The sequence below is a fragment of the Notothenia coriiceps genome, unplaced genomic scaffold (genome assembly GCF_000735185.1).
Source record: "Notothenia coriiceps isolate Sejong01 unplaced genomic scaffold, NC01 NC01_scaffold00034934, whole genome shotgun sequence".
In the NCBI taxonomy this organism is placed as follows: Eukaryota; Metazoa; Chordata; class Actinopteri; order Perciformes; family Nototheniidae; genus Notothenia; species Notothenia coriiceps.
In genome coordinates, this window is record NW_011367635.1 from 286,433 (window position 1) to 310,890 (window position 24,458).

A 24,458-nucleotide genomic window follows, 5' to 3' on the forward strand; every position below is an offset into this window, starting at 1 on the left:
TTAAAGGCGAGAAACTAAGAATAGCCCCAATTACAGCAAAAAGTTGCAGTCCTTCAGCGTGGTGCTGGTGGTCATACAGCAAATGAATTGGGCACGATGTACAGTTAATGTCATTGATGAATTACCTGGCTTCGCGGAGCTGCCTTTACTGAGAGGACGTCAAAACAGCAATGCGATGATCACAAGGATTATTTTGGATCCGTGGTGGGGGCACTGAAGATAATACGAAGGATCACACTGCTGACATAGGTTACATATCGCACCAGGTGAGGTTTCACTGAGATATCTTTCATTATCTTCCTCCTTCACACCGTGCTATTTGTTAGTTTGGTGTATTGAGGTGGGCGTATTTTTGTTTAAATGCATTTGGTATAAGATTTAAGATGGAAATTAATTAATGTCAGGCACATACCGTTGCTAAACATCTACATGACTATAATGAGGTTTACTTTTAAGAGTAACTTATAGTTTAGCCTTCATATTCAGGCCTGTGACGACAAAAATCCTCATGGTGAAATGTGTTGTTTATTAGAGGCTGCTCATGTTGTAGCTACACAAACAGCACATTGACAACATGTCCATACTATCACACTTTGTCATGGTACGTATGAACATAGGAATGTATTGTCTACTGTAGTGTGAAAAGGGCTATAGGAGACCTAGATCCTGATGAAGCATCTTGTCCCAAATTCTCAAGGATACTGTACAGCTTCACTGTTTGTGTCTGTCATCTGATTGTCTGCTTAATGGATCACTAAAGTAGATTCTATGTGACAGGCTAGCTTAACTAGCTAAATTAGCAGGAACTAGCTGTTGACTGCTCCATTAAAACCATGGTATGTGATGCATTTTAGTTCAAATTGAATAATACATCTGCATGTACACCAAATAGAAAAAAGTGTGACAACTGGTTAATAATCTGGACATCGTATTGGATTATTAGATGTTAAAGTAGTTTGTTCTAGACAGCAGTAAACATCATTCAATTGCATGAGAGATCGTCTTTATGCTCTATAATATGCTCTATAATAACATCACGTTTTAAAAGTTTTGATTTAGGGAATGCAGAGGATGTGAAAGTTTAAAGAGGTCCAACTTGAACCCAGCCACATGTTTAGGTAGATGCCATGATGTGATATGCACAGTACAGCACAGTTTCTTTATGTCCAAAAAGATTCCAGCAACACATGAGAGTTGTGTCGATAATTGCCAGGTTTCTGTGATGGTCCCTGCAGCACTGCATGGCTTCACAATAGTAGCTTTACACCTGTAGACAGACCACTTTGAGGGAGCACAGCTGCTAAAGTTTTTGCTCCACAGTGGAGAGGTGGGTGCACCTGGCACGCTTCCTACTTTTTTCTTCAATTCCTTTCTACATCATAACGATAAACCAGAATACAGGTATACAGTTACATCATTTTGTATTTCACTGATTTGAATGGCCTTGTGCACTTCTAGGAAACCTTATTACCTCCAAATTGCATTGTGGATTTTGTGTTTAGCAACACATTTAATCTTGTACAACTATCCTTGTGTTTAGTTGACACACTGGGTGTCACAAGTCGAGGGTAAATTAAGTTTAAGTGCAGGATAATCAGGCCTAAAGTAATTGGGTTGCTCGGTGTCATTGAAAGCATGTTGCTTCCTTCAGCACACTGTGGTTGGTTGTCCTATGAAATTACTGGTCTGTAACATTTAAGGAACAGGAACTACATGTATACAAAAAGTCCAATAAAAACCATGATGGTTTGGTTTAACAGCCTTTGCCATGCATTGGGAACAATCTGAATCTGTTCTCTTAGTTGTTTGAGAAAATGCAGGAAGGTTAAACCAGGAAGAAAACAGCTTGTCAGTTTTTACTAATTTTATACTCTCACACCAACACCAACACAAATATAAGACTTTTGAAACGTTCATATGTCTCTTGTATTTGAGACAGATGCCTATGGAAATATCCATAGCTTTGCTGTTATCTTACATAATCATGTCAAGTGTGGTTTGTTGTTTTGATCTGCACAGATATCAACATGCTATCTTTTAGAAAATAGTAGAATGCTTTGATCTTTAAGTATTTAATTGGTTCATCATCTAATGTGATTGGATATTAATTGAATTTACTAAATTAAATCTGAATAATAATACAAGAAAATGCCTACATTTATATAATGTAGTCAAAATAATATGTATTTTCCATGTTTCTTAATAGATGCTTCACCAAAATATGAATAATACTAAGTAAGAAAGCTTTTCTGCATTTCTTTCACAGTCTCTTCTCTGTCAGGTCAGGTGTTTTTTGTTCCTTTCCATTCTCGAATGTACAGATGTCATCATATTCGCACAGTATGTGACAACAAACTAACATGCCACCGTGACACAGTTGCCTTGGTGCCAGAAGCAAAGCTCCCTTCAGAAGTGCCTTCTTGTTAGGAGGAAAGCCTATTAGCAAATGGAAGGGGCAAGAGAGAGCAAGAGGCAGTGAGACTAATGGAGTTAGATAATCTAATCAGAGTCCAGCGCAAAGAAAGGCCTTTTTCTCAGAACTGTCTCTCATAACCGTCCCTGTAGTAGGCCAATGGCTGACCGGCTTTGACAACAACAGTAACACTATCATGAAGATAAGTTAAGATAAAGTAGAAATTTGTAATGAGGACACCCAACAAAGTATATCATGTTTTTACAAAATATACAAGACATATAAGACAATCAGCTGTAGATACTTCAATATAGAAATTGATTTTGTACATGTGTGTTTTTCATGTGTGCATGTATGTGGTACATCTTCAGGTTCGTGATTGGAATGTGTGCAGGATGAGCAGCACATTTGTGACATTAGCTGAAGTACTGGAGGCTCGAGGGGGACCTCTGCTGGAGGAGGAGGTCTGGTCCCTGCTGCTGGCCACTGCAGAGTCTTTAGTGGATGCCTCTTATAAGGGTAAATCATTTCAGATTTCTGTACGCAGTGCACACATTCATTACACGATGCCTTAATGCTATGTCCATACCATAATGTTATGGCAATGTAAAAAGACATTAACATTTAAATATATCTTGTTTAAAACTGAATTTACCGTGTATCAGCAGCATTATTATGGACTTACTACTTTTTTTTGCAGGTCAGAACAACATGTGTAGTATCATAAGCCCCACCTCTTTGCTGCTGTCAGCCACTGGTACCTTAGCATTTAAGAATTGTGGCCTATCAGAGGATGTTTCCACCTTCACCGCTCCAGAGATGCTGCAGGGCCGTGCCAGCTCAACCAAACCTGCTGTAGAGAGGGTCAGTGGTTACATCCTCATACCTGTCCTAATAGCTCACATGGAAGTTGATGGCAGACTTGGTAAACACACAATAGTATAAGTTCATATAGGGGTTTATTTCAATCATATACTACTACTGTCATATACTTATGTGGGTTTCCTTTGAGGGTAAAATATCAGGATGTCAGGATTTGAAGGACAGCTGATGTGTGAGCCTGCCATCTAGTGGCTGAGCAAAGAAACTGCAGCTCTGAATTTAAACCTTCATTTATTGACATTGGGTAGAAAAACCCTAAAGTAACACTTAATAATCATATTTGAGAATGTTTTAACATTAAGGAAGGATTTCAAATATATGTGTTCTTATCTCACACACATCTTCAGGTAGTCTGCCTATGTTACATTTATAAAAGCCTTCAATAGTGAAGCACTTGTGTTTGAAAGCAGCAGGACATGTCTCCCACTGGATAATTTAAAACAACATGTACTGTGCCATCACAATCATTGTTGCCTTTCACTTTACTGAGCCATTTCTAGAAACTTCAAACAGTGGTTTATTATAATTTTTTCGATCACATTTGAATAATTAGATCTTTCAGACATCCCATTTAAACTATTTTAACATGTTCAACTGGTGTTGTCATTAACCAATTACTTTTGTCGTGCAGATGCTGGTGTATTCACTGGGTATGACTCTCTACTGGTCGGTTGATTTTCACCTACCTCAAAATCAGGTGGGTCATTCACAGCTGTCATCTTTATTCCACACCACTACTCCTCAGCCATATATTCTAATCACTCTCTCCTCTCATGCGTCTCAGCCGGTCCAGTTGAGTGACCACCTGAACAGCCTCCTGCTCAGCATGTGTGAGGAACTGGCCCACCGCAGGTTGAACCTCATCTCCATCCTGGAAGCCTGCGAGTCTCAGCACAAAACCAACATCCTGCCGCCACCCCCCACAGTCATCCGACAGCTGGTGGAGGAAGTTTTTCACGAATCAGTGAGTCTAGATACCTTTATTACATGTTCCTATCTGTAAGATTTCAGCATCATTTGAATGGCTAATGTGTATAATTTCCTCCAGATGGACCATGGCTCTCTGCCAGACAGTCAGGTCCCTTTGAGTGGCAGGAGCCAGATGATCAGAGAGAGACTTCATGGTGAGCATGCATGTTTAAGTCCTGTAAATGCACACAAGCATCATATCATCATACAAGAGGAGAACACTTAATGAGCATAGGCATGACACTGTACATTATTTTTTAATAAGGGCTTTTGACAAACAGGCATACCTTCTTTACCCATCTGTACATAAGTGAGTTGGAAAATCCTTCCGATTTAAAATGTATCTCGGAACGTGATAATTCAATTGTGTGGTATGGCACAGGAAAACCCTATTCTGATCTATTTCCTTGATTCATTTTGAAATTATGAATAAATTGTACCTTTTTAAATATTGTATGCAAAGTAGTTTCGGGTCACTGCTCTTTTGACCCAAGGCAATGTACAGGTCAACAGGATTAAAATCTTAATCTAAAGCAAGGCCAGGATTAGTCTCCTGCGAGAGCCAATAATCAGAGACAGAGTGTGGATGCTTGCTGGTGTAACCCTGTGCAAGCCTCACTTCTGTCCCAACATCCTATTGTCTCCTGGGAGCACAGAGACGGACATGAATCAAACATTACTGTCATCTTTTATCTTTTACCGTGCTGACAGGAAAGAAAGGGCCACTTTCAGACTTCAGCGAAGGGAGTGCTGAAGGGAGAAGATACTCAACGGACTCTGACTCAAAGTCAGGTAAGGAAAATCATTTTAAAGAATTTGTCTTGTGTCCACTTAACAAAACCCCTAATCCTGGTTGTGGATGTAATCCTCGATTAACAGACAAGTTGTTCTTCTACTTGAATGTGTGTTCCAGCCGTAATTGTTTGTTTTGACAGTGCAAATGCTCTTTTCCAGTTAATTTACCTCAGAGACCTTGGAGACAAAGACCAAGGAGCTCTCCCACACCGCTGTACCAGTCTTCTTTAGAAAGGTATGTAATCTATGCGTTCTTACATTCACATCATTAATACTGTAATTACTTAGTAAACAATTCTTCAACTATTGAAACTATCTTTGTGTGCACGTCAACACAAATAAATCCATCTGCTTCTCCTTCCGTGCTCCTTTTTATTGTCTGTAGTGCCATCAAGGGGACATGACATTGTTGAGTTTGACTTTTGCAACTTGTCTGCACATCTATTACACAATCTGTCCTTCCTCTTCCCCTCTCTCCCCTCAGACTCCCTCGTGGGGTCCGTCACAGGGACAGCAACTGCAGTTGGCTTGGTAGGAGCCCCCAACACGACTCCTCTCCCAAAATATCAGGCAGATCGCACAGTCCTTCCATCACCTTCAGCGAATCCTCCATCAGCCTGAGCCAGAGGACATCGAAGGTAAGTCCGGAATATTTTTTAGATGGTTGTTCGGTGGCATAAATGCAAGATCTTTTTTTTTGTAGAACATACATTTGTTGTGGATCTTTACAACAAGCTGCTTTTTGTAGTGTCATAGCATATACAATATTTAGTCGAAAAAAGTGCGAGTGAGGTAAAAAGTACATTTGAACAGCAGCAGATCATTAAAGATGCACAGAAGTTCTCCCTTGGATGTGTTTCTGCTTGAAGACTTCATATCAAAAATATTTGTTTTATCAGGCTTTGGGTCCTGAGTTCGTCAGAATGCCAGATGAACAACACATTGTTCTCGATCTCCCAGGATCTATTGTGGTAAATGACTGCTTCTCTTTACTCTGCTTTTGATCAATATCTATGCAAACTGCTGTTTTTTCACAATATGTTGTCCTTTCCTGCATGCTAAACTACATCTGTTGGCATAGCTGCATGATATTGTTGTACATTTATGTGCATGCATGTGAGAATGTTTTTTTTTTTATGTCCTGTGTGTGTCTGTTTGTTTGTGCGTGTCCACTACAGTCCAGAAAGGGCCGTTCGTGTTCGTCTCAGAGAGAAGTGACTGTAGTTCTGCTTAACGGGCAGTATGTGGTGGTGCGCTGTGACATTAAGTCCAGAGGAAGAGATGTGTTTGACATGGTGGTGGCTCATGCAAACTTGGTGGAACACTTCTACTTTGGTCTTGCCTTTATAGATGGTAAGCATGGCGTAGTATGTGGGTCTGTATTGATTGTACATAACAACATTCAATACAGAAATTCATTTCAAAATATCCATAGTCCAACTTGTGATATCGTGCCCTCACAATTGGCTGTTATGGATACCATATCAATTATTGACAACAGATTTTATTTTAAATAAAATCACAAAATTTATTTTAAATAAAATCTGAAAATTTGAATTTGTTATGCCTGATGTGTTGTTTCACTGAAGTTAAAAAGGCTTTTCTTTTTCATTCTGCAGATGATGAATATTTTTTCTTGGATAATGAAACAAAAATCTCCAAAATTGCACCTGACAGTTGGAGAAAAGGGCAGATTTTGTCCTTTTTGGTGTTTCTGCGAGTCAAATTTTTTGTTGATGATATGTCCTTTGTTTTGTAAGTACAGTTCTGGTGAAATGTATACAATCTATAAATAGAATTGAATAGTTGAAAATATTCAATTAACCCTTTGTCCTGTTTCCTATAGGCACAAACTGACTCGACACCAGTACTACTTACAAGTGCGTAAGGATCTCCTGGAGGACAGGCTTTACTGTAACGAGGACACTGGCTTGTTTCTGGCTGCTCTCGCTCTGCAGGCTGAGTTTGGGGATTACATGCCAGAGGTACCAACGACACAAAGATGCTTTAAATACCAGCACCATCTTTGGGTTTGTGTTACATGTTTCTTTTGTGTGTCTTTCTAGCTTTATGGTAAGAATTACTACCAGCCAGAGCATTATGTGTCCAAGAGAATGCTAGAGAAGCTGGCCCTGCCCAATGTCAAGGAAGAATTGCCAAGACTACATGCAAGTCATTCCCAGATGCTTCCTGAAGAGGCAGAAACAGAGTACTTAAAGGTAACAAATGCATCCACTCACATACATGTTTCACAAGTTGCTTACCACTAAAAAAAAATTCCGTCGATCACACCGTTTAACTTCTCTAATTCTAAATGATTGCTAAAATGATTGGCTACAAGTTCAAATCTAATGCATGTAAATAAATATGTGCACCTCAGATTGTCCAGCAATTACCGGAGTATGGGGTTATGTTCCACCGTGTGGGGAGAGAGAAAAGGACAGTGGTGGGAGAGTTGGTTTTGGGAGTCTGTGCCAAAGGAATAATTGTGTACGAGATGAAGAACCACCTCCGAACCGTCACCAGACGCTTCCTCTGGAGGGAAACCGACACCATATCAACTGGGGTAAGTGCTATTTCAGTCATATTTTTGCTGTATAAGATATTACTTTGTGTGGCTCTTTTTTGTTTGTTTGTAAATGTATGGTAACTTGTGTTTTCTATATCTTTCAGCGGCGTAAATTGATCATAGAGTGTGGCGGGCCCAGTGGAAAAAAGCACAGTTTTATAACAGAAAGCTCAAAAATAGCACAGTACTTCCTGAACCTCTGCTCAGCACAGCACAAGTTTCATAGTGAGATGACGTCAAGACAACTTAACCACACTATCATACCAGGTGGATATATTTGATTTATTTATTTACTTGTCAGAAAGTTTTAGCCAAAATGACAACTAATAATTAACACCTCTGTTTCTCCAGATGAAAACATGAAGTACATGACCGTATACAGAGACCGTAACCTGAACCTGAAGCAGTTCTCCTGCTCAGAGGGCATGTTGAACCATGTGGGTTTGACACCTGGTCAACCAGACTCCCTCTCCAAGTCCTGTGAGAACCTGACTGCCAAACTGGAGGCGAGGCTGCGCCAGCAGAGGGAGATAAGGAGGGAGATGAGCAGAGAGCTGAACAAGGAGCTCACTGAAGCTGAAGACCTGGGGGACATGAAGGATCAACAGTGTTGGAGGTAGCTCTCCATTATAAGAACATTACAACATACAGTAAACAGTAAGAAAACAAATGTATAAATGCAAATGTGCACATTTGTTGCAGCACTCCAGAGCCGATTCCCAGAATGATGTCCAGTGTGTCACTACAGAAGCAGGACTCTGAAGCCTCGTTCTCCATACGTGGTAAATATGTACTTTTGTGAACACATACAGAGGGGGGAAACTTAAAAGAACTTAAAAAATTACAAATCAATCATGTTTTGTAAGGTGTATGTTCTGGTGCATAGAGACATTTGTATAATTCTGATTCGGAACCGGTTTACAGTACACAACCCTACTCTTTACTAGACTTTTGTCCTGACCCTAAATATAATAATCACATGTGATTTGCAGTTGATACACCAACGAGGACCCCACCAGAGAGAGAGATAGTCTGTGTGACCCTGAAGAAAGATCCCAAACTGGGCTTTGGTGAGTTTATTAAGGTGGACTAAGCTGTGAACTTCATCTAAAATAAACAAATACTACAGGAGACTTTTGTCTTTGTTTCAGGCTTTGTGATAGTGGGCGAGGACAATACAGGAAAACTGGACCTCGGGATCTTCATTGCTTCCGTTGTGTCGGATGGCCCTGCGGACAAAGATGGACGAATAAAACCTGGTACGACAACATACAACAACACCTTATTAAGAGACAAATGGGCTGCAGGTAACAACCTATAACAAAGATTTTGATATATGTTTTTTCCAGGTGGACGTCTCATCTCCCTCAACAAGACAAGTTTGGAAGGAGTGACATTCACTGACGCTGCTGCCATCCTACAGAGCTGCCCAGACGAGGTGGAGCTCATTGTGTCCCAGCCTAAATGTAAGATCGTCTCTATCTCTGATTTCTCTTCTTTCATTTCATTTCATTTCAAACCTTTATTTAAGCAGGTGAATCCCATTGAGATCATCGATCTCTTTTTCAAGGGAGACCTGCTGCAAGTAGGTTCAACAACAGAAAAACAAAAAGGACATCATACAGCATGCTATCCAACATTTGTATAGTAGTGACACTTTATTCAGTGTACTAAGGTATTTTACCCCACCTGCTTGTTGTCAGACTCTCTAAAGGACAGAAGGGGTTCATTTAGTCAAAGTACCCTGGGTTTGGCGCTGGAGAGGGGCTTTGGGTCACAGAGCACACTGTGCAGCGCAGATTTTCGTCCCGTTGTGGAGGAACTGGAGGAAGCCATCTCTCTGTCCAACACGGCAACCACCAGACAGAGCAGGAGGCTTCACATTCCTGTGGTGCGAATACATGACGCCAAGGTTAGACATGAATGTCTCTGTTTCCATGGAAGCTAAGATCTCAACATGAAGTCAAAGCCGATAAAATATTTCAACCAGAGCTAATTGTTAAACTGATTAATTGCTTTGTTAAGTTTCCTGAAAACCCACCTTTATCTTTTCCTAATGTATCCATTTCTCAATCAAACGTTTGTTTTTTTCAGGATGTGTGTTCGAGGTCTCCCTCTATCATAAGTTTAAGAAATGGCGAGCGCTTTGTAGTGGAGCTGAAGAAAAGCAACGGTAGTCTTGGCATCAGTGTTGCAGTGAGTCAATGTTTTTTTCTTTAATTGTACAGCATTTGTTTTATACCTAGGTTCACCTAGCTAAAACTAATGCAGTCTAATACAATAGTCCTGCTATAAAAATATTTATAGGCAACAAGCTGCAATGCACAGTAACTGTGAGCCCTTTACGCTGAGTCAGTGTATGTTTCTCGGGTTATTTGAGGCCTGAGTCATTAACTAATTACATCTATCTTTTGCCAAAAGGGAGGAATAAACACCAATGTGCGATATGGAGGCATCTACATCAAGACTCTGGTGTCTGGAGGTGCTGCAGAGCAGGACGGGCGCATTCAGATTGGTAATCATAAAAAAAAGTCATTTCGATATGTGATCAGTACGCTTCCAGTTTGATTTTGTGCCGGATGTTCACTCAACTTATGATTAAGTGGGGGATGTAGTGGTGAAAATCATTGTCATTAATTTGCAATATGTCATCTTTAAATGTATTATTTCACAATGTTTTCCCATCCATTTGCATCATCATCAAAGGAAATGATGTAAACATAGTGAAATATATGCTACATTTAGTCCAAATGGCACCCTTTAACTTGGGGGATATCGTCATCTCCAATATTTAAACTGATTGTGGATTGAACTGGGGCCCTATAAGATGAAAGCTATAAAACCTGTATGGACATGAGTGTGCCGCTGAGGCCACTGTGCTGTGTCTGCTTGCTTCATGCTTCAGTGAGCAGGAATGATTTTAAGATTTGTCGACATGCCCAAAAACCACACGCACACACAGACCGTTTATGTTTTGATGTTGCTAATGATGATGAGATTTGTGTTTGTGCATATGACAGGTGACAGACTGCTGGAGGTTGATGGGTCCAACCTGAGGGGCGTGACTCACCCCCAAGCTGTCGAGTGCCTGAAGAGGACTGGGGAGGTATACACACACACACACACACACACACACACACACACACACACACACACACACACACACACACACACACACACACACACACACACATTGCACACATGGCCCAGAGGTGACTGTGAGTCATCTGACAGCTACATTGTGGTTGCTGTCAGAGTCATCCAGGGCTGACGGTCCCTCAGTCCCCCAAGACAGCCTGCACTGAAACCTTGAAGCTGCCTGTTCCCTGCCTGAGATCAGTTAAAGGGACAGTTCTCAACCCCAACAAAACCTTCCTTGTGAGGCAACATTTGTTTTAAAAAAAAAAAGCATTCTTGCTTGTTCAGATTTGGCAGTGGAGAAAAATAAATAATTCTCATAGGGACATATGCGTGTCAGGGAGGATTAACCAACATTGTTTTTTTACACAATCTACCAAATTGCAGACCACAACACAGATTAAAGGTTACACAACACACGTTAATGCTCCAAGATTCCCCTCTGTCTCCTCTTTTTCCTAGAAAATATGCATGAAGTGGTGCTGAAGAAGAGTTTGTCTGGCCTCGGCTTTAGCTTTAACATCTCACATATGCACTCGGGGCCAGACCGGGGCAGCGTGGTCCGCATCAAACGTCTGTTCCCGGGTCAACCAGCGCTAGAGAGCGGCCTGCTGCGAGCTGGAGACGTCATTCTGTCTGTCAACAAAGAGCCTGTGAAAGACCTCTCTTACCAGGTAGGGTTTGGGGTATTTTTATTTCTTTTATTTGTTTTAATATATATTTGTATTCAGATTTAGCATTGTATTACATAACAGTACAAACAATGGGTGGGTGACAACAGCGAGGGTGATGCAAACAATAGCAAAAAAAAGGAGAGTAAATAAATACAATAAAATAAATACATGGTCACTAGTGCATGGTAATAACATCACTAACAGCTGTAATATATACATATACGTGTATATAAATATATATATATATACATTTGAAAAATGTGTCCATGCATAAGGCACAGAGATTTCTTCAAGTTATAATGTCCTTCATTATTCTTCATAAATAAGAGTATGAGGATTGAATCAGATCAGGGTCTAATGATAGAGATATAAGAGGACAAAAATGACAGATAGAGCCAAATCAATACAGTAAATGAAAAAGATAAAATAAAATAATAAGATAAAGGGTTTGCGGTATTTAACATTATTTGTAATCCTTAGATATTCATACCATTGAATTAAAAATCTATACCCATATTCATAAATAGAGATTGTTTGTTGCAAGTTGTTTTATTGTGTTATAGTTTTTTGGGATGTAAATTTTTTAGAATAGACTGGTTTATAACGTGTTAACTACCGACACTAATGAGCGTAAGAACAGCACCATTGACCCTGCTCTTTAAGATCTGAGACACGTCATTGGTCCACTAATCCTTTAATCTGATACCAACCAAAATAGCAAGCTGGTTGCCTTAGTATTTTGTTTACTGCCAAGGAGTTACAATGGAAATAACACTGGTGCATTTTGCCATGTTACCTTAAAAATTGCACACTTTGAGTCACTCAAAAGATGTATCTTAACTTCCTACACACCTCTTTTTTAATTTTCAGAGGGTTTTGTTCCTGCTACGTGGAGCTCCATCTGAAGTTCATCTACTAATCTGCCGACCAGGTCCTGGAGTATTGTTCGATTTGGATGACAACACACTGGTGAGCTCACCCGCACCTACACATATACATAAAGAATAAAACTCCAAATGTAGACCCGGTATACTGATAAACTGTCTTACCTGTCTCTGTAGAGTCCTGCTTACTTCCGTGAGGTTCGATCTCAGTCTCTGGACATCCGACTAGGAGACGACTACAGCCAGCTCCTCAGATTTCAATATGATTCTATAATATCTGCCCAGAAGCAGGCTCCCACCCCTGAGGAGGATCTGACAGACACAGCAGAGGAAACCCCAGATCCTCCTGCAGCTCCAGCACTCCCAGAGACCCAGGAGAGTCTGGATGGTAAAGTGCAGGCACACCAGACTCCTCCGTCTCGTCCTCGCTCACCCCCGTCACCCACCTCCCCTATATCACCTCCGTCACCAGTCTCACCTGCCTCACCTGCCTCCCCAGTATCGCCTCACCCACCCGCCTCACCCATCTGTGGCTCTCCTCCAGCTCAACCAGAGGTGCAACCAACCACTGGGAAACCAGAGGAACAACAGGAAGTAGAAGCAAGGAAGCAGAACAAGGACAGAGATGAGAAAGAAGAAGTGGAGGTTGCAACGACAAAAGGCTCAACTGTGATGCTTATGGATGTCTGCCCTAAGTCTGGATCGAAATATGTATATGCAAGGTAATGTATCAGATGTAGCCACATCTAGCCATTTCTGAAACAGGATTTGATATGGGAACTGCTTTTACATCAGCAAAATCTAAATGTGTTTTTAAACGTATCAAACTCTTTAGAAGGATGATCTAAATAATCCAATTCACCAGAATATTTGAATCATTTTGGACAAACTTATTGAACGTAAATCCTGATACATTTTCGACATTTGATTAGGTTCAGCTTATTTTGTTAGAATTTGAAAAAGCAGGGTACAACAGAAAAAAAACACAGTTTTTACACAGTGAAGCCTGAAATGCGTGAATGAACAGCCATCAACAGCAATCAACTTCAAAAGCTAACAAGAAATACTGTATGTCATTATAATAACAATCAAATGATACATTTTAGAATATTAACGTTTTATACAGCTTTAGAGAAGAAACTTTGTTTTAAAGTTATTCTATCTACTGTCTGTTTATCTGCAGTGGAGTCAGAGAGGATGCTGATGGCAGTGTAACCTACTGCCTGATGGGAAATGGACTGACTATCATGGCAGATGAAGAGTACCTGACGATCAGCTCCACAATGGAGAACCTTCGCAGCCCCCCTTCCAATGTGTCCACTCAGACTCCATCATCCAACGTCAAAGACCTCCACCCTCGAACCTCTGACAGGACTTCTAGTTTCAGCTCTCACGATCCCACCCTCGCTCCTAACCTGCCCACGACCACCGTCTCGCCCCTCAGCCTCTCGTCTGACTCCCCGACCACTCTCTCCCTGGCCCACCCATCCCCACCTCTCACCACACAGCCACCGAAAGCCAAGCACCACCCGATCCAGCAGGGTCTGCTTTCAAGTCACTACAAAGCCGTCGGCAAGAATAGTCGGCCTCTGGTGTCCCCACCCCAGCCTCTGCCTGCAACCTCGACCCCCATCACAGCGCAGGTCGGCCCCTCTGTGCCTCCCTGTGCCAGCCCACCTGCCCCGACACCGCTGCCCGCCCAGAGCCACACACAGCATAGGGAAGAGCCCGAGAAGAGAGAGAGGGAATACAAGGATTACGATTACGAGGAGAGTGAGGAAGAGGAGGCAGAGAATCGGAGAAAGGTACGTTTGGGAGGTTTTGTTTTCTTGGCTTACTTTTCCTAAATGACAACCATTTAAAAAGGATTCCAAAACGTTTGGTGAATGATAGGTTTAGGCATGGCGTAATGAACCAATAATTAATATGTGCTTGTTATTTGGCTTCAAACTAATAATAAACAAAGGTCCTCAGTGTTAATTTAGGATAAAACATGTATAATATCAACCAGAACATTCTCAATGTGTTCTACATACAACATTTGAATTGTTAAGTAACTATATAACCATGATAAACAAACAAGACATCTACTGTTAATATTAATACAGGATTTTAAGCTATTTCTATATACTGTATGTCCACATGTATAGAAAAAGTCAATGTTAATCATACATGTCACTTGTCTACTTAATCAATGCTAGACAAATAGCTACAGTATATGTTGCAATATGATTGACTGTAAGAAAAGACCATATCAAATATGTTTCACCTTGTTTGTATCATAGTTATTCATCTTGCACTCTCTTCTCTGCATAATAATTGTACAGCACATGTTATGGTGAGAAATATGTGGTTGAGTTAAAGTTAAAGCTTAAACAACAAGTATTAAATATTATGTCTTGGAGAAAATGTATAGCTATTAAACAGATATATTGATATTTGTTTTGCCTGTCTCAGTGCTTTGTTAAAGAGTTTGAGCTGTCAGTGGATCTGACCAAGTCGAGGAATGGAAGCTTTGGGTTCACCATCACTCGAAGCAAGCTGGACAACTGCTACTACATCCAGGAAATACTGGACAACCCAGCAAAGTCAGATGGACGACTCCGGGCGGGAGACAGGCTCATCACAGTACGCGCAAACACACACACACATCCGTACATTTCTGCAAGTAAAACAAAAAAGCAGAATTTGTGCTGTACAGATGACAACTTTTCATATGTTTTCCAGGTAAACAGACATGATGTAACCAGTGTGGCAGATGATGTTGCCATGACAATTCTCAGGTCAACTCCGAGAAGACTGAGCATGACTGTGGGGAGAGCTGTGACCAACCTGGTGGCCCCGCCGTCCTGCGACAGCCTGCCTGATGTAGTTATCTACAAGACCACCTCAGGACAGCTGGGTATGTAATTTGACACATTTTAAAGACACAGTATTAATTGATTGTATGTACTGAATGTGTGTGTGCCTTCTCCAGGTATAAAGCTGACAGGAGGCATCGGCAGCAAATGGCAGGGCATCTACTGTCTGCAGGTGGTGCCAGGCTCCCCAGCCAGCGAGGAGGGCAGCGTCCAACCCAATGACAAGATCCTCTATATCTGTGGCAGGTGCACCCTGGGAATGACCCTGGAGGACGCAGTCAAAGCCTGTGAGATCGCCCCTCGTAAAGTCAAGCTTAAAATCATCAGGTATGCACCCTTAACAGGCTAGAGAGACCCTGAAGTGGGTTTGTTTTTACTTCCTTGAATGACTCTACTGTTTGTGTGTTTTACAGAGAAGACCAGCCCTTGAACCCCAAGGCTAAGTGGAACGGTAAGGGCTTCTGAAGGATTTATGGGAAGGGGACACCTGCTTGAGTTAATCCAGGAACACATAAACAAGATATTTTGGTTGTTATATGCTCCGATGGATTGCCTAGAAACCAGATATGTTTGTGCTCAACTGAACAATGATAATCTAGGTTCAATCATTACCAGACAGTGTTGTGAATTCAGGAAATGTTAGTTACTAGACATTATAATTAGCGGTTTCCTTGTATAATATGTGCTGCTTGCTTTCTATATGTTCACATATGGGGTTTTCTTCTGTAGGTCTGTTTGACTGGAAAAAGGAAAAGAAGTTCTTAGCTCGTTTCGAAGAGCCCGTCTCTCCAGAGAAAGAGTCTCCTTCCGAAGATGGTCAGTTTTTTTGTCCTCCGATATCTCGCATGTTCTATCATCACAATAATTGGTTCCCTTTCACTCTTTTGCTTGTTGCTCCTTTGTCTGTGTGAAGCTGGAGCTCGGTGCTGAAAGATAGTTCACTTTGCAGCTGTGTGTGTGTGTGAGTCTGATCCGAACGCTGACAGACAGATCCTGGCTCTCACAGCAGGATTAATAATTAGCAAGCCTCAGGCCCTCCACTGGGGTATTGAACAGCAGGACTGCAGCCATCACACACACACACACGCACACACGCACACACACACACACACACACACACACACACACACACACACACACACACACACACACACACACACACACACACACATACCTGCCATACAGACAGTGGTCTACAGGGCAGGTAGCTCAGTTGCCTGGTGACGGTGCATGCAGTGGTAAGGGACAGTGCAGAGGGTCAGTCTGAAAAGACCAGCCTTGTTCACCTGTCATAGAGGAGACATACCCATCAACACCTCTCTTCCAAAATGGCCGAAGAGGTGGGAGGTTGGTGTGTGTTGCTTTTTTCTGTGTGTCTGTGACAGATATTTCATTGGCGGAAAACGGTCGCATGAATGGAAATTGGTACAGAGGGGAAGTTCCAGTGTTGGCTCAGGGCCCAAAATACTTTGTTACAATATTTATAATTTTCATAGCTTTTAATTGTTGATCGATATTACATGTATCCATTATTGTTAAGATAATATATAGGGTTGTTTGTTGGCTGATTCATTGATTACATTTGTTTTATTTTTTTCAGCCGAACCTGTGTCTAGATCTTCTGGAAATTACAGATGTCAATCTATCACACAGGAACATGATGTAAGTTTGTTAACATATTCTTTTTATTTTTATAAAAGCTTGTTCTTTATGTGGAAATTTTTTACTTTTGTCCACTCTTTTACTCCTCTTTTTGAAGTGTGTGTTGAAACACACACTGTAACATGAGTCTACTGTCTGTCAATCTGTGAATGCATTCTCTGCTGGGGGGGTCTGTGTGTGTGTGTGTGTGTGTGTGTGTGTGTGTGTGTGTGTGTGTGTGTGTGTGTGTGTGTGTGTGTGTGTGTGTGTGTGTGTGTGAGGCATGTGTTACACCTGAGTCATCTAAAAGCATGGCATTTTTCTGCGGAAAATGCTTCTGAAATTACGATGGAAGAAAGTTACTGATTCTTTCTCCTCCTTTACTCCACTGGTTCCTTTTAGAATTGCATCATGCAGGTGGAGTTGAAAAAACCAGAAGGAGGAGGCCTTGGCTTTGCTTTGATCGGGGGAACCAATGGCAGCATGCTCAGAGTGAGAGAAAACTGCTCTGGTGGAGTCGCTGAGCAGGATGGTCGTCTGAGAGTGGGAGATATTCTTTTAGAGGTAACAGCCTATCATACACCTTGACTGTTTTATTACCCCTGTAGTGGAAAAACAAAAACATATCTTCACAATTTGTGTTCTAGGTGAACGGTGTGATTGTGTCCGGGCTCAGCCACAGTAAGGTGGTGGATATTCTGCGCAAAGCTGAAGGCTCTGTACAGCTCACAATCTGCAGAGACAGGCCTCTGACCTACTGCGAGTCCCCGACACCGCCCAGCATGTCTGCTAAGGAAGCTGTTTTAGCCGAGCAGCCGGCTGCTGTCCCCAGCCATGGCAGCTGTTCCTCTCCTGACATCATGCTGAGAAAACCAGTGGAGCGCCCGCCTGGTACAACTACTTTTCCCTTTATAGTGGATTTTTAGATTGATAATAGTACTAGAAAAAAGAGCAGAGGGTGCTACTAATCTTACTTCACTGCGCTAAGATTCAATCATATAGGGAGGCGTGTGGTGCAGTGGGTAGTGCGTTGGTGTTGGGATCAGGGGGTCACAGGTTCAAACCCCACTGCAGTCAGCATGTCGTTGTGTCCCTGGGCAAGACACTTCACCCTAAGTTGTTCCTGTGGGGATTGCCCACAGTATTGAGTATGTAAGTCGCTTTGGATAAAAGCGTCTAACAAGTGACATGTAATGTAATGTTTTGATCTGGTTTAATCAAATTAGATGAAAACAAGTTTCTGACTTAATGCAAATGCTGTGTCTTTTAAATGCATTCACTGAATTGTATAATTGGCGTTCGACTTGCAATTTAAAAGTAATTTGTGTTGTTCCAGAGGCCACATCAGACCCTTTGGTCAATGAAGCTCGTGTTTTCGTTGCCTCATCGCCTCCTCCACCACGCAGACTGACCATCGTAACTGATGGCATTACAATTATACCGGTAACATGCATAAGTACAATAACTGTAGTGCAGCTATAATGATGTAAAGTTATTTGAACCTTAAAAAAAGCCACCTCCTTACCTCTTTACTAACATCTACTACTAACATCTTGCTCCTCCTGTCTGTTCCCTCCTCTGGCTGCTTGTCTGTGGAGCAGGAGAGCTGTAACAATAGCCCTTCTCATCAAGCCTGCTGCCCACCCCTCAATGTCACTGACATGTTGCATGGAGCTTCTGACAGGTAGTACATTCCTTTTTTTGTCTACTTATTTCTTCACCCTCCTCCTCCTCCCCCTTCTGCTTCTTTTGTTTTGTTCTCCTAGAGTTCCAGTGTTAACCACAGGGAGGCAACAGAGAGCAATAAATAAACCAGCCCCGTGCGATAAATGCTGCTCCTTATGGAGTGAACCCCAAACAAAGAATACCAAAAGAAATAGAGAAATAGAGTAACAGTTAGGAAGTGTATAGTACTATTCCCTGTAGCCTCACCACAGGAAGTATGGCAGAAGTATAAAGATATTTTAGCCTTTTGTCTATACTGTATTTTAGGTGGAAAAGACGCAGGGAAAGGAAGCTCAGCCTTGCATGATTTCATCCCCTCCTACCGAAGAGTAAAAATGGTCTGGTCTCACCCCTGCCCCCTGACTCCCCCAGGAAACAAATTGTGACCAAACTTTTGGACCGGTCCTGCAAAGACATCCGGAAAAAACAGTCAGACGGCTGGAGCAGCGAAGAGGAAGATGATGATGTGTTTGACGAAACGTGTCGAGAAACCACACCCCAAACAGGTGTATATTCCTCTACTCCTGTGATGATGGTCCCAGTCTAAATTTGTATCTGTGTTATCAGCAACTCTTTTTTTTCTTTTTTTCTTGGTTTGTTTCCTCAGGCCCACCCATAGTCTCAGAGGACGAACTAGCCAGTTTAGCTCTCATTAGCCCCTCGAGGACCAGTCAGTATTCAGGCTGCAGAGTCAAATCCCTCATCCATATTCTGCAGCATCAACTGGACCAGCAGGAACTGGTCAAAGAGTTCATGGTGTGTAAGATGTTATAGACAATATAGTTAATGTACAATGTATTTACCAATCTGTGTAATTCAAAGTTGTAAAATGTTACGGGTATAATAACACGCTGTCTAGTTAATGTGCCATTTAACCTTTTCCCTAATGGATCTTGCCATAAGAACTATACAAGCAGGACTTTAAAATGTGAACTGCACTTTGAGAAAATTAGCTAAATCTAAATGTGCAGACACACATAGACACTCATTATCAAAACATTGCAGTTTTAAGCTATTTGTATTGCCAGACATACTATGATCCAGCAGCACTATTCAGAGTTGTAACGCTTTATTAACGTTGCTCATTTCAGACTCTGGAGCATCTGAAGCCTTCTGACAACTGTCTGGTTGGAAAAGCTCCTGAGAACAGAGATAAGAACCGCTACAGAGACATCCTACCCTGTAAGTTTGAAAAACGGCTTCTGTTAACTTTGACTTTCTGCTGGTAGAACCTACACTTTTCCTTTCTCCATTTGTTCAATCCTCTGCGCTTCATTTTATGTCCCCCTGTTGGAGTTTTTTATTGTGGAGCTGAACTTGTAAAAGCTAGATACTCGCAGGCTTTGCATTTATAGGAGAGCCTGTTTGTTAGCACTTTTCTTCACTACTCAGTTTAAGCTGATTGTACAGTCTTTAATGAAGGGAGGGTAGATGTTTGTTTACAACACTTGGCTGTGCAACAAATCATTTCCCGCGTAAGTATCAATAATTCACTGGAGCCGCACTTATAATCTCCTCGGAGTCAGCCAAGTATGTGATGATGAAGATGATGCCATTCCTTGGCAACCTTGTAATTATCTGAGATTTATATTTTTAATAAATGAAGCTGCATCGTGAAACATAAAATTACAAGCTGTTTTATTAATATGAATTTCAGGGTGTAAATACAGAGGGACAGAATGAAAGGCAAAATGTCCCCAAAGACAAGAAAAAAGTGCATGTCTGTGAAAAAGCTGCAAAACCAACACATGCTCAAATGCACCAAACACATAAAGAAGTGTTCACTTCCCTATCCCTTAGTGTTTTAAGGTGAAAGGTTCAGAGTTTAAATGAATGAGCGGGATGAAAAGGATAAAGAGACCTAGAGGAATACCACAGTATAGCTTACAAAAAGGTCTTGTTGCTTGCAGCCTGTTATAACTGATGTTTGTCCAAAGAAATACCAACTATTTACCAATCTAATAATTTACTTGTAGCCTTTAACTAGCTGATTTGGTCTCCAGTCTGTGTTTTTTTTTATCTGACAAGCAGGAGGTGGAGGACCAATGCAGAAAATATTCCTAACTGCCTTCCTTCTATCACCCCTCTCATCACCAAAAAACTTCTTCACAGCGCTGGTTTGTTGCACTCAACTCCAGACCCCAAAGCTGTTTACTTGGCTTTATTTACTGTAGACTTATATTGCGTGCTTTTGGCTAAACAACAAAATAGCAGTGTTTGTTGTTTGCGACCGAGAAATGGATGGATTTGTTAAAGATCAAGAAAACATTCCTAATGTTGTTGTTACGTTTGTGGGGAGATGCTGCTGGAGGTCTAATTAGTGTATTTGAATTATGAATTGATATAGCGATTCATGTTCACAAACAGCACACAGACAGTTCAGGATTTTTTTTTTTGACTTTCTCTTCCTCTGCATAGATGACGAAACCCGTGTTGCCATTGGAGACAAGCAGGACTACATCAACGCCAGCTACATCCGCATGAAAGTTGGCGAAGAAGAGCTCTTCTACATCTCCTGCCAGGGCCCTCTGCCTACCACAGTGCCAGCTTTCTGGCAGATGATCTGGGAAAACAAGTCTGACGTCATCGCCATGATGACCCAGGAAGTAGAACGGGGACGGGTCAAATGTCACAAGTACTGTCCAGAGAAGCTTTCCGTGCCTCTGGACACAGGCAGGTACCAGCTTCACCTGGACAACCAACAGTACCTGGAGCACTTCCACATCAAGATCATCCGCATGGTGGAGACAGAGGTAAAGGATTTGTGAGGGAAACCTGCATGCCTGTCTAATATTATGGTTTATACTTAAATGTAAAATTCAGCTTGAAGGCAAACAATTTTGTAAGTATTTTTGTTCTTCCAGACCGGGGAGACACATTTTGTCCGTCACCTGAAGTTCACACACTGGCCTGACCACGGAGTGCCGAAAAGCTCTGAGCAGCTGGTCCGTTTCATCCGCTACATGAGGGCGGTGCACCAGAAGGGACCGGTCACTGTGCACTGCAGCGCCGGCATCGGACGCACAGGAGTTCTGATCTGCACTGACGTTATCCTCAGCCTCATTGAGAACGATCTGCCTGTGAGTGAAAGCCCTTTTGTTAGGTTAACTAATTACAGTTTATTTGTACACATGCTAGTGGCAATATGGTAGTTCATGACTTTGGTCCAGACTAAAATAATGAATTTAAATATTAACAGCAATCAGATGGATTGCCACAACATTGTGTACAGACTTTCAAGGTCCCAAGAGGATGGATCCTACCAACTTTGCGTATCCTCTGACCTTTTTCAGTGCCCAATCGAGTTTTCTCATTAAATCTGTCATTTGTTTTACTATTGTATGGATTGTCACATCTTGAATTATACTAACTTTGATCCCTCCTTTTTTTGTCTAGTCACAAAAATCTTTTCATTTGTCAAACCCTTTGGTTATGACCAAACATCCTACTTAATAATGACACTTAGTTTAACCTTAGCCTCACAGAGCTTGGTCGTTTTAACTTATTATAGAAATTAGAAATCAACTAAAGCAATAGACTAGTTCACACACACATGCTGTGGTTAAGCCTCACAACCCTCTGTCTCTGTCTTCAGATTAACGTGAGCGATGTCGTAAAAGAGATGAGACTCCAGCGCCATGGGATGATTCAAACCAAGGTTAGTACCAACAGAAAGGTTAGAGTTCAAAGATCAAGTTTTAAAAAAAGACAGTTTCTAAAGCGAGACCTTCCCTTTGTCTCTCATTTCAGGACCAGTACTTCTTCTGCTACAAAGTCTGGTTGGAGGTTTTACAAGGCATTTTACAGCTTCACGGCAACCAATGGCAACCGGAAAGTCCCCGAGACCACAAATTAGTTTGAATGTTTCCACCTACGGTTCACCCACCTGTAAAGCACAGACTGCGTATGAGTAACACATGCAGTCTATCAAGTTAGTTTGGTTAGCTATAATAAGAATGCGTACTCCTGTTTTGATACTTTGTGTTGAGGAGGCCGAATGTTTAGTTCCAATGACGTCAATTTTAACGTTTTTTGTTCTCTCGGTGCTGTGATTATATTCATTTAATTTAGTCACTGAGGTTGTTTTGCCTTTCCAGGCTTAGTGATTTGCCTTCTGTCTTTAGCATCTTTTTGCGTCAGTTTGTGAATTAATCTAATTTACTTTTTATCCATGTCCTTTTTTTTGCAAATTGCATTTATTTTTAATGCTTATAATGCATGGAATTTAAAACCTTAGAATATTCGCAACTTTTATCTGGCAGTTATGTCATTGAAGTGCACAAATGAACATGAGATCATCATACCACAGGGAGTATCTGTTTGAAACCTTGAGTAGCATTTGATTAAGCATTGAGTTATCATTTCATTAAGTGCATTCGTACCCTGGAGAAAAGGGCATTAGCAAAAGAACACTATTGATTTGTCAGTTCATCATCTACGGAAATGTAAAGAATCAAGTGCCTTGGAATGACTCACACCGCTTGCTCCACATTGACCTCGAGCCACTTGTCACAAGCGGTCGGGGATGGAGAGCAGGAAACGGATTTGAGAGCACCCGGGGGTGGTTAGATTGAATGTGCAGCTTTCAATCTGTTTGAGATCTGAGGTGATCCAAACCAGAGGAGGATTACATCTCACCCTTTAGTTTAATTGTAATTTAGAAACAATGTGAAGTTTGCACACCGCCTCTCAATCTGTCTTTGTTTGTGGGCCCATTTTATACAAAACACTATCACAGTAAAGTCTTACTACACATAATCACAACTTGCACATCCTGATACAGATAAAGAATTATTCAACATAACAAATCTTTGAATAAATTCATGAATTTTCAATTTACTCTAAAAATGTACAAAACGGATTTAAATAGTTAGTTGCTGGGCTTTCAGGTGTATTTTGTTATGTGACAACATCCTCTATCTGTATTCCATAGCTATTTTAATACAAATCCAGCCAAGAAAATGCAAAAAATATATATTATGAGGTTTAGAAACTTTTCATTTAGCAACTTCAGATGTATATGTGTACAAAGCAACAGAGAAGCATCTCCCAGTCACAGATCGAATTGATTTATAGCTGCTGGTTTGAACCTCAACCTTTGGATGTAACTGCTTGTAAGCTTTGTTCCTTAAGCCGCTATGACACACACAGCTCTCTTATTGCATGTAGACTCTTAAAGTAGAGAAGTCTGAGCCTGGAGTTTGGATGAATGACTTGAACATGATCAAAATGTGGAATGTAACAAAGCAATACTCTCCACGAGGAGGAGAGTTCTGAATGTCGCCTCTTACCTGAAAACATCTTCCAAACTGGAGCATGTTGGTAAGAAACATGCAGTACTGTACCTTTGCCATGAGGATGGCTACGCAGAGCCATCAGCCTCTGTCTGTGTATGCAGCATCCTTTCATCAGCGCTGGTGCGTTGGTTTACCAGCGATAGGTAGGTAACGCTCTGTTATGTGCAAGTTCATGTTCTCTTTTAGATCTTGTGGATATGTTATCTCCTTCAGATCTTGGAAAGTAATTATTCTTGAAAAAAACAAACAAGCACATTTTGCATTCATCTGTGAAAAAGCATCTTGTGCAGTCAATCAAGTGCTTATGCAATAGCATTGTGAAATGTATAATAACCCTTAATTGCACAACTGCTTATTTATGCTAAATTAATATATTGTCACTGTACCAGCCACTATGTAACCAATAACTGAGAACAATGTAATACCTCTCTCTTTCTCTCTTTAATTAAAAACTATTCTGAAACATGTTTGCATGTTATTCAACACGTCTTACTCTGAGCACGACATAACTCAAGTTGAACAACGGAACAAGAGTGAGCTTTCCCTGACGGCACACACAGAACAGAGAGCCGGAGGCGGCACTAAATCTAATTCCACTGAGCCCCCTCTC

At 41.3% G+C, this 24,458-nt stretch overlaps 1 protein-coding gene across 1 annotated transcript; it reads left to right on the forward strand.

Moving 5' to 3' along the window:
- The first annotated feature begins 132 nt into the window (after window positions 1–132).
- On the forward strand, window positions 133–23,508 carry ptpn20 (protein tyrosine phosphatase non-receptor type 20). The gene is made up of 47 exons (XM_010790980.1): window positions 133–266; window positions 2,785–2,932; window positions 3,114–3,277; window positions 3,927–3,992; window positions 4,080–4,259; window positions 4,344–4,419; window positions 4,976–5,056; window positions 5,219–5,294; window positions 5,544–5,697; window positions 5,959–6,030; window positions 6,238–6,412; window positions 6,679–6,814; window positions 6,906–7,044; window positions 7,126–7,278; window positions 7,440–7,625; window positions 7,733–7,895; window positions 7,980–8,244; window positions 8,331–8,410; window positions 8,621–8,698; window positions 8,780–8,887; window positions 8,978–9,094; window positions 9,332–9,540; window positions 9,723–9,824; window positions 10,050–10,143; window positions 10,649–10,734; window positions 10,884–11,006; window positions 11,201–11,440; window positions 12,311–12,409; window positions 12,502–13,046; window positions 13,508–14,129; window positions 14,782–14,952; window positions 15,052–15,226; window positions 15,302–15,512; window positions 15,599–15,636; window positions 15,915–16,001; window positions 16,786–16,847; window positions 17,229–17,390; window positions 17,474–17,717; window positions 18,163–18,269; window positions 18,428–18,510; window positions 18,924–19,057; window positions 19,159–19,307; window positions 19,643–19,733; window positions 20,970–21,304; window positions 21,416–21,631; window positions 22,147–22,209; window positions 22,302–23,508. Exons 2-47 carry the CDS (start codon window positions 2,809–2,811, stop codon window positions 22,410–22,412), a joined length of 7,152 nt encoding a protein of 2,383 aa, XP_010789282.1. The 5' UTR covers window positions 133–266; window positions 2,785–2,808; the 3' UTR covers window positions 22,413–23,508.
- The last annotated feature ends 950 nt before the right edge of the window (window positions 23,509–24,458 follow it).

Bases quoted from the DNA above. Each gene is read 5' to 3' on its own strand.
- ptpn20 (XM_010790980.1), top strand. From the start codon at position 2,809: ATGAGCAGCACATTTGTGACATTAGCTGAAGTACTGGAGGCTCGAGGG. The intron at 15,637-15,914 runs GTAAGGGCTTCT...TTTCTTCTGTAG, and splicing joins CCCCAAGGCTAAGTGGAACG to GTCTGTTTGACTGGAAAAAG. The intron at 19,308-19,642 runs GTGTGTAAGATG...TGCTCATTTCAG, and splicing joins AACTGGTCAAAGAGTTCATG to ACTCTGGAGCATCTGAAGCC.